Source organism: Triticum aestivum, chromosome 6A (assembly GCF_018294505.1).
Source record: "Triticum aestivum cultivar Chinese Spring chromosome 6A, IWGSC CS RefSeq v2.1, whole genome shotgun sequence".
Classification (NCBI taxonomy): Eukaryota; Viridiplantae; Streptophyta; class Magnoliopsida; order Poales; family Poaceae; genus Triticum; species Triticum aestivum.
The window spans coordinates 457,721,978-457,732,699 of record NC_057809.1 but is presented as its reverse complement, the minus strand read 5'-3'; the positions used below and the strand labels follow the sequence as shown (position 1 = coordinate 457,732,699).

The 10,722-nt window shown below is 51.0% G+C and overlaps 1 protein-coding gene across 1 annotated transcript; it reads left to right on the top strand.

Moving 5' to 3' along the window:
- The first annotated feature begins 1,983 nt into the window (after positions 1 to 1,983).
- Positions 1,984 to 4,902, top strand: LOC123127901 (beta-D-xylosidase 3). Its single transcript, XM_044547762.1, has 3 exons — positions 1,984 to 3,557; positions 3,638 to 4,030; positions 4,105 to 4,902. The coding sequence occupies exons 1-3, from the start codon at positions 2,147 to 2,149 to the stop codon at positions 4,722 to 4,724; spliced, it is 2,424 nt and encodes an 807-aa protein (XP_044403697.1). The 5' UTR covers positions 1,984 to 2,146; the 3' UTR covers positions 4,725 to 4,902.
- The last annotated feature ends 5,820 nt before the right edge of the window (positions 4,903 to 10,722 follow it).

The following is a 10,722-nucleotide window of genomic DNA, read 5'->3' as shown; positions in this document are numbered from 1 at the left end:
GGTGGATGTCGTTCTTCTTTTTCGTTTGATTTCATCCGTAGTCGGATCCTGCTCTTCTGTATGATGGTTGCTATGTATTGATGTATTGCTGTATGAATATTGTAACTTGTGGCGAGTGTAAGCCTTTATCTCGTATTCTCATCTATTCAGTAAATGGTATGTTGCAATGATATCCACCTTGCTATGCACTCGAAATGCGGTTGTGCTTCAATCTTGAGTTCATCACGTGATTGGGATAGAATTTCATCCTAGGCGCTACATATAGATTCCTGAAAACATTGCAGACTAGACACAAATACAAAGAAGATTACAAGAAGATTCATTGGGGTTTCTGCATTCCAAACTAGCGACTGCCTCCAAGTTTTTGAGTCATCGAGATGCTCATCAAAACTAAAGCACATCCTCCATCATTGCAAAATCTAGGATCACACTAGCGCCAAAGAGGCTTTTAGAGCCAAAGAACAAGCAAGGCACATATCGTTGTGGCACATCGGCCAGGGATTGTCCTTGTGCTAGCTTGGACTCGAATCCGCTGCAACGCGCCGACGAAGTCAGGGAGTAGAACAGGATCCACCGCCTACAAGCCACCATCCCCATTTCAGGAACACTAATTCGTCCTGGCTATTGCTGTCGCCACAACATGCAACGACCACCATCCACGAGCAGAAAAACTAAACTCGCCATCCCGAGAGAACGACAAGTACACAAAGCCACCGGCCCTTCGTCGACGGCATGGAGAGCATCGCCGTGGTAAGAAGAAAATCGAGACAAATTTATTCGATGCGGCGTTGTCCTCACTGCCCCAGCACCACTCAACGGAACAACAATCCTACTTAAAACAGCACGGAAGACAAACTAGCTTGAACATGAATAACCCCTTTTGTACAATCAAATAACCGCTACAATGATAATCTTTTTTTAGAGTAATCGTGCCATTCATTAAACAATAACCGAGCTACAAGAATACACGCACAGAGAAACTAGTAAAAGTGCCGGGGGGAAATAGATCCCTGGAAACATTGCAGACTAGACACAAATACAAAGAAGATTACAACAAGATTCATTAGGGTTTCTACACTCCAAACTAGCGACTGCCTCCAAATTTTTGAGTCATCGAGATGCTCATCAGAACAAAAGCACAACCTCCATCGTTGCAAAATCCAGGATCGCACCATTGCCAAAGAGGCTTTTAGAGCCGAAGAACAAGCAAGGCACATATCGTTGTGGCACATCGGGCGGGGTTGTCCTTGTGCTAGCTTGGACTCGAATCTGCTGCACCGCGCCGACGAAGTCGGGAAGCAGAACCGGATCCGCCGCCTATAAGCCATCATCCCCATTTCAGGAACACCAATTCGTCCTGGCTCCTGCCGTTGCCGCAACATGCAGCGACCACCATCATCGAGCAGAAAAACTAAACTCGCCATCCCGAGAGAACGATAAGTACACAAAGCCACCAGCCCTTCGTCGACGGCATAGAGAGCATCGCCGTGGTAAGAAGAAAATCGAGGCACACACAGACACACACACCATCCGCTGCTCCGAGGGGGACGGAAGCTGCTGCCTTGCCGGAGTTCACCAGAGAAAAACTGTCGCCTCCAAATGGCCTGTGCAAGGCAGTTGGGAACGAAGCGGCATGTGCGGTTCTGGATCAATATTTAGTGTTCATTTCGGTGAGAACCAAGAAAAATGTTTGTGCACAGTACAATGAACGTATTAGTACCTGCAGGAACATTCAGCTAAAAGTCAAGACCTCACGGGAGAGATGGGTTGTCCCTGGATGGAAGCATAACTTGCAGAACGTGGAAGGATGATCAGCCTCGTCGTTCTCGATAGCACATTCAGCCATACTTTGTCACGGAGAGAAGATGGAGGACACCACCATCAATTCCACCACCGTGCATTCCATGTGCCAGATCTCATCTTTAAATTCGCGTACCAACAACCAGTTCTCCAGCTCTCAGTTTTCTGGCCTTTCCCGTGTTTGGATCCGCAACCAGCTGTTCCCGCGGTTGTCCTTTTTGGTCTGGTTCAAAGGATCCCCTATGGGCTATGGCTATGGCCCCGCCCTATATACAGTGTTTCACTGTACGTACCCACTTGCCCCGGTAGACCAAGAGCAGCGAGAGGTCCCTCCTCTCTCGTCGCAATGGCGTCCTCGCTTCGCCATTGCGTGCTCTTGGCCTCGCTCATGTGTGCCGTTTCCGTCGCCTTCACTTCTGTCTCCGGCGGCGGCTCCGGGCTCGGCCCAATCACCACCAATGGCCGGAACTACACCAAGGTCTGCGACCCGGCCCGGTTCGCGGCCTTGGGTCTTGAAATGGGTGGCTTCCGGTACTGCGACGCCTCCCTGCCGTACGCCGAGCGGGTGTGGGACCTCGTCGGCCGCCTCACGCTGGAGGAGAAGGTGCGCAACCTCGGCGACCGGGCCGAGGGCGCGGCGCGCGTCGGGCTGCCGCCGTACCTCTGGTGGGGGGAGGCCCTGCACGGCGTGTCGGACACCGGCCCGGGCGGCACGCGGTTCGGCGACGTGGTGCCCGGCGCCACCAGCTTCCCGCTCGTCATCAACAGCGCCGCGGCGTTCAACGAGACGCTGTGGGGAGCCATCGGCGGCGCGGTGTCCACCGAGATCAGGGCCATGTACAACCTGGGCCACGCCGAGCTCACGTACTGGAGCCCCAACATCAACGTCGTGCGCGACCCGCGGTGGGGCCGCGCCAGCGAGACGCCCGGCGAGGACCCCTTCGTCGTCGGACGGTACGCCGTCAGCTTCGTCCGCGCAATGCAGGACATCGACGCCGGCGGTCCCGGTGCCGACCCTTTCGCCCGGCCCATCAAGGTCTCCAGCTGCTGCAAGCACTACGCCGCCTACGACGTGGACGCGTGGCTCACCGCCGACCGCCTGACGTTCGACGCGCGGGTGGAGGAGCGCGACATGATCGAGACGTTCGAGCGGCCGTTCGAGATGTGCGTGCGGGACGGGGACGCGAGCTGCGTCATGTGCTCCTACAACCGCATCAACGGCGTCCCGGCCTGCGCCAACGCGCGGCTCCTGTCGGAGACCGTCCGCGGCGAGTGGCAGCTCCACGGGTACATCGTCTCCGACTGCGACTCGGTCCGCGTCATGGTCAGGGACGCCAAGTGGCTCGGGTACAACGGCGTGGAGGCCACGGCGGCGGCCATGAAGGCCGGGCTGGACCTCGACTGCGGCATGTACTGGGAGGGCGCGCAGGACTTCTTTACCGCCTTCGGCCTCGACGCCGTGCGGCAGGGGAAGCTGCGGGAGTCCGAGGTCGACAACGCGCTGCGGAACCTCTACCTCACCCTCATGAGGCTCGGCTTCTTCGACGGCATTCCGGAACTGGAGTCCCTCGGCGCCGACGACGTCTGCACGGAGGAGCACAAGGAGCTGGCCGCCGACGCCGCGAGGCAAGGCATGGTGCTCATCAAGAACGATCACGGCCGGCTGCCATTGGACATCAACAAGGTCCATTCATTGTCGTTGGTTGGCCTACTGCAACACATCAACGCCACGGATGTCATGCTTGGAGACTACAGAGGTAAAAAGTAAAATAATCATCTGCACATCAGTGACTGCATTGTTACAATGTTACCTGAAATTACTTGTCTGTATACGCAGGCAAGCCATGCAGAGTTGTGACGCCGTACGATGCGATAAGGAAGGTCGTCAGCGCCACGTCGGCGCACGTGTGCGACGACGGCGCGTGCGGCACGGCCGCCGACGTGAAGACCGTGGACGCGACCATCGTCATCGCCGGCCTCAACATGAGCGTGGAGAAGGAGGGCAACGACAGGGAGGATCTCCTCCTGCCGTGGAACCAGACCAACTGGATCAGCGCGGTCGCCGAGGCCTCGCCGTACCCAATCGTGCTGGTGATCATTTCCGCCGGCGGCGTCGACGTCTCCTTTGCGCAGAACAACCCCAAGATCGGTGCCATCGTCTGGGCCGGGTACCCCGGCGAGGAAGGAGGCACGGCCATCGCCGACGTGCTCTTCGGAAAATACAATCCAGGTATTGTATATAGATGAAAAATGCAGACCAATTCCTGTATTTTTTATCTGATGAAACGTTTCTTGGATTGTCAGGGGGGAGGCTGCCGCTAACGTGGTACAAGAACGAGTACATCAGCAAGATCCCGATGACGTCCATGGCGCTGCGGCCGGTCGCCGACAAGGGGTTCCCCGGCAGGACCTACAAGTTCTACGGCGGGCCGGAAGTGCTCTACCCGTTCGGCCACGGTCTCAGCTACAGCAACTTCAGCTACGCGTCCGACACCACCGGGGCTTCCGTCACAGCCCGGGTTGCCGCATGGGAGTCCTGCAAGCAGCTCACCCGCAAGCCGGGGACGGCCCCGCTGGCCTGCCCGGCCGTCAACGTCGCCGGGCACGGGTGCCAAGAGGAGGTAAGTTTCAGCCCGAGCGTGGCCAACCGTGGCAGCAGGGACGGCACCCACGTCGTGATGGTCTACACGGTGCCGCCGGCCGAGGTGGACGACGCGCCGCTGAAACAGCTGGTGGCGTTCCGAAGGGTATTCGTGCCGGCCGGGGCCGCCGTCCAAGTGCCGTTCACGCTCAACGTGTGCAAGGCGTTCGCCATCGTCGAGGAGACGGCCTACACCGTGGTGCCGTCGGGCGTCAGCACGGTCCTGGTCGGAGACGAAGCGCTGTCATTCTCTTTCCCCGTGAAGATCGAGCTGGCTGTATAGATTCTTTACATGTCCATTGAATTTTTTTAGTTTCTTTATATACGAAAGATGAAAGATGAAAGATTGAAGGCCAAACCGTTAGATACTGTGGGCAGCACGTGTAATATCTTCTCCCCTCTTTTTTGTTTGCGAGAAGTGTAATATCTTCTCCTCTGCTACTATAAACGCACAGTTTTTACATCCCAGCTTCAAAAATATCAAATGAAAACTAGCGCTAAAAATCGTTTTTGCTATTTATCAAAATATTAAGTTTTACTTGATTCTTTCTTGCTCTTCAACAGGAGGTTCCACGTCTTCTATTAAAGATATGTTTATAGTCAGAAAATTTACAGGATTGGATAAGAATTGTTTTGATCTTATCTCTAAGAGAGATCTTACCCTTCAAATCTTGCGCATCTATATATACGGCCTTGCTAAAAATCAGTCGACTGAGATCTAACGAAGTCTTAGTTGACCTTGCAGCATTTTGTTCCATCGTTTGCAACATTTTTTCCTGCCGGTTGCAACATCTGTCTTGCTGGTTGTAGCATGTCATTCCTCATCGATTGCAACACATCATCTCACCGGCCGCAACCTCCTTCTTTGATGGTTGTAGCATTTTTACCAGAACGGTTGTTACATATGTTGTCATTGCTTGGAGTATCGTTGCAACATTTTTCATCGTCGTTTGCAACATCTAGCCATGCCGCTTGCAGCACCACAACTACACTGACGTCACTCGACTAAGACTTCGTTAAGTCTCAGTTGACTAAGTTCTAGACAGACCCCTATATATACCATCCCATGAGGCTCAATAATACACACAACGATTTACGCTAATTCTCTCCTTCTAGTCCTCTTACACAAAATTAGCCGCGAGTCCTAGACCTATAGCTCTGCCATAGCTTTCGCGTCACCCCATCTTTGAGAGCTCGATCTCCATGATCTCCACCGAGGGTTGCGCAACATATATCTTAGGGTTAGTCCACCGATCAGGTTGATCAGCTGCCCTAGAGAGTTTTTCTTATGGAAAAACTTTGTTTTTGTCACTCTAGCTTTTGCCTACTTTACTTATGCCACTATAGAATTTAACATATCACTTTTGCCACTCTTAGTTTTTGACAATACATCACAAATGCCAATCCATGCAAAAGCAATAACTTTTCATTTCACTTTTGCCACTCTTAGATTTTGACAATGTATCACAATTGCCACTCGTAAATTATTGCTTTTGCCATGGAATGGCAATTGCGATGTATTTTCAAAAACTAAGAGTGACAAAAATGAAATATCAAATTTTAGACTGGCATAAGCCAAGTGGTCAAAAGCTAGAGTGGCAAAAACAAAGTTTTCCTTTTTTTATCTTTGATCCGTTTTTCTCTCTGTTGGTCGTTCGACTAATGATTTCGTTTTTGGTTTGCCGATCATAGATCGGATTGTGTTGCCCACCATCATCGACCTTCACGCGCCTCTTCTCCTACATCAACGTCGACTACACCGGTCATCTCCATGACGTGCAGCCTAGCGAGGCATGTGGCGTTCTCAGGATGCCAACTTGCGCCACATCCCCGCTGCTTCATTTGTCTGTCGTTCTATGCTAGCAATCATCATCGCCCTAACTAATCAGGATGCCTCACCCATGCTGCACAACTGAACTGATCGGTCGTTCGCATGTGCCTTCATGTGTTCCTATGAAGATCGTCATCAAGTTTATGCGTGCTCCGCTAATTGAGCAATGGGTTGTAGTTGGGTCACCCCTTTTGGTCATAGTGTCGCTGCCTCGTTGTCCAAGCTACCAACTATCGTTGTGCCTATTTAGGTGCGTACGTCACTAGTTGTGTCCCGTGTTGTTGCGTCGACATGCGAGCTACAACTACATCGCCCCTTCGGAGTACTATCGTCGAACGTTATTTTCCAAGGTCGTCCGCGCATGCTGACATCTACCTTGGCACATGTTTTAAAGCCACCCTAGGTGCAACATCGCGACCTTCCACATCGTGGTCCTTGTTACACCATTAGGTTCTTCCTCACCTATTTCAACCACCGTTGTTGTGCTTCTAACGGCAACCGACATGACCCCTTCATACTACACCTGGTTCCACATATGACCGCTCCTTCGTCTTCATCCATCACAAGCTCGTCGCCGGAATCACCGTCTCATCTTGGAGTACTTTGTCTACTCCAACAATTGTGAGCTATATTGGCACCTTCAACCCCATGTCGTTTTGCATTGCAATAGTCCTAGAGCCATTCTGTGCGAGTCCTTCTGACATGACGTACAATTTGTGATGGTCCCTGTCTATGCAAGGCGGTATTGGCAACACCAACACATGTCTTCGTCCCATGTGTCCTTGGTTTGGGAAACCTGGTGCGGCACCTTGTCCATGACGATTTTGACAACATCGTTTTTGGTGTCCTCATCCTCCTCGGCGACTGCCTCGATTATGTCCCCATCTTCCTGGCGCATCCCTGCATCTTTGACTCCACGGTGCCTGCTTCTGCCTACGCCCTCACATGCAGATATCTCGACATCGACCACGACACCCCTCTTGCATGGCTACCACGCCCACATCTCCATTGCCCCCCATGCTCTCGAATACCTCGACATCGGCCCAAATGGCTATCACCTCGCTTGGCCAACTTGTCGTCTTCTCTACCAGTGTGAAGCCCCAAGACCGATGTGCCAGGTGTCCTCCAGTTATTCGCTGTTGTTGCCTTGTCATTGCTTGCGTGTCATGCATCCCATATCATGTCATCACGTGCATTACATTTGCATACATGTTCATCTCATGCACCCGAGCATTTTCCCCGTTGTTCGTTTTGCAATTCGGCGCTCCTATGTCCTCCGACGTCTCCTGTTACCTCTTTTCGTGTGCGGGTATTAAACGTTCTCGGATTGGACCGAGACTTGTCATGCGGCCTTGGTTCACTACCGGTAGACCACATGTCAAGTTTCCTGCCATTTGGACTTCGTTTGATACTCCAAGGGTTAACCGAGGGACCGAAAAGAGTTACGTTGATGCAAGCTTAACACCTATCCGGATAGCTCTGAGTAGAGATACCTGATACGTATAATGGAGAAACAATTTGGAATAGCTCCAAGTGGAACGTGGTAGCAGCATCTACGATATGACATAAAGTTTTGTGAAATACATAGGGATCTGAATATGGCAAGACCCGTTGACTACAACCTCTCTCACAAGCATAACATGATCAAACCCAGAACTCTTTGCGTGTTTATCACATAGTGATGTGAACTAGATCATTGAGTCTAGTAGACTCTTGGATGTTGGTCACATGGCGATGTGACCTGTGAGTGTTAATCACATGGCGATGTGAACTAGATTATTGACTCTAGTGCAAGTGGGAGACTGTTGGAAATATGCCCTAGAGGCAATAATAAATTAGTTATTATTATATTATATTTCATTGTTCATGATAATCGTTTATTATCCATGCTAGAATTGTATTGATAGGAAACTCAGATACATGTGTGGATACATAGACAACACCATGTCCCTAGTAAGCCTCTAGTTGACTAGCTCGTTGATCAATAGATGGTTACGGTTTCCTGACCATGGACATTGGATGTTGTTGATAACGGGATCACATCATTAGGAGAATGATGTGATGGACAAGATCCAATCCTAAGCCTAGCACAAAGATCATGTAGTTCCTATGCTAAAGCTTTTCTAATGTCAAGTATCATTTCCTTAGACCATGAGATTGTGCAACTCCCGGATACCGTAGGAATGCTTTGGGTGTACCAAACGTCACAACGTAACTGGGTGGCTATAAAGGTTCACTACAGGTATCTCCGAAAGTGTCTGTTGGGTTGGCACGAATCGAGACTCGGATTTGTCACTCAGTGTAAACGGAGAGGTATCTCTGGGCCCACTCGGTAGTACATCATCATAATGTGCACAATGTGATCAAGGAGTTGATCACGGGATGATGTGTTACGAAACGAGTAAAGAGACTTGCCGGTAACGAGATTGAACAAGGTATCGGGATACCGATGATCGAATCTCGGCCAAGTATCGTACCGATGGACAAAGGGAATTGTATACGGGATTGATTGAATCCTTGACATCGTGGTTCATTCGATGAGATCATCGTGGAGCATGTGGGAGCCAACATGGGTATCCAGATCCCACTGTTGGTTATTGACCGAAGAGTTGTCTCGGCCATGTCTGCATGACTCCCGAACCCGTAGGGTCTACACACTTAAGGTTCGATGACGCTAGGGTTATAGGGAAAGTATGTACGTGGTCACCGAATGTTGTTCGGAGTCCTGGATGAGATCCCAGATCTCATGAGGAGTTCCGGAATGGTCCGGAGGTAAAGATTTATATATGGGAAGTCATCATACGGTCACCGGAATAATTCAGGGGTTTACCGGTATTGTACTGGGACCACCGGAGGGGTTCCGGGGGTCCACCGGGAGGGTCCACCTGCCCCGGAGGGCCCTATGGGCTGTGTGTGGAGAGGGACCAGCCCCTTAGTGGGCTGGGAGCCTCCCCCCTAGGGCCCATGCGCCTAGGGTTTGGGGGAACCCTAAAGGGGGGCGCCCCCCTTTCCTTGGGGGGCAAGGCAACCCCCCTGGCCGCTGCCCCCTCGTCAGATTGGATCTGAGGGGGCCGACCCCCCTCTCCCTTGCCCCTATATATGTGGGGGGTGGGAGGGCAGCCGCACCCAAGTTCTGGCGCAGCCCTCCCCCTGTCCCAAGCCCTCCTCCTCTCCCGCGGTGCTTGGCGAAGCCCTGCAGGATTGCCACGCTCCTCCTTCACCACCACACCGTCGTGCTGCTGCTGGATGGAGTCTTCCCCAACCTCTCCTTCTCCCCTTGCTAGATCAAGGCGTAGGAGACGTCACCGGGCTGCACGTGTGTTGAACGCGGTGGCGCCGTGGTTCGGCGCTTAGATCGGAATCAACCGCGATCTGAATTGCTACGAGTACGACTCCTTCATCCATGTTCTTGCAACGCTTCCGCTTAGAGATCTACAAGGGTATATAGATGCACTCCCCTTCCGCTCGTTGCTAGATTACTCCATAGTACGACTCCTTACACGTACGCTTACGTGAGACCGGTTCCACCGACTGACATGCACTAGTTGCATAAGGTGGCTAGCGGGTGTCTGTCTCTCCCACTTTAGTCGGATCGGATTCGATGAAAAGGGTCCTTATGAAGGGTAAATAGAAGTTGGCATATCACGTTATGGTTTTGGCGTAGGTAAGAAATGTTCTTGCTAGAAACCTATAGCAGCCACGTAAAAACTTGTAACAACAATTAGAGGACGTCTAACTTGTTTTTGCAGCATATGCATTGTGATGTGATATGGCCAAAAGGATGTGATGAATGATATATGTGATGTATGAGATTGATCATGTTCTTGTAATAGGAATCACGACTTGCATGTCGATGAGTATGACAACCGGCAGGATCCATAGGAGTTGTCTTAATTTATTTATGACCTGCGTGTCAACATAAACGTTATGTAATTACTTTACTTTATTGCTAAAAGCATTAGCCATAGTAGTATAAGTAATAGATGACGAGACAACTTCAAGAAGACACGATGATGGAGATCATGATGATGGAGATCATGGTGTCATGCCGGTGACAACGATGATCATGGAGCCTCGAAGATGGAGATCAAAAGGAGCAAAATGATATTGGCCATATCATGTCACTATTTGATTGCATGTGATGTTTATCATGTTTTACATCTTATTTGCTTAGAACGACGGTAGCTTAAATAAGATGATCCCTCACACTAAAATTTCAAGAAAGGTGTTCCCCCTAACTATGCACCGTTGCGAAGTTTCGTTGTTTTGAAGCACCACGTGATGATCGGGTGTGATAGATTCTAACGTTCGAATACAATGGGTGTTGACGAGACTAGCATGTATAGACATGGCCTCAAGACACATGCGAAACACTTAGGTTGACTTGACGAGCCTAGCATGTACAGACATGGCCTCGGAACACGGAAGACCGAAAGGTCGAACATGAGTC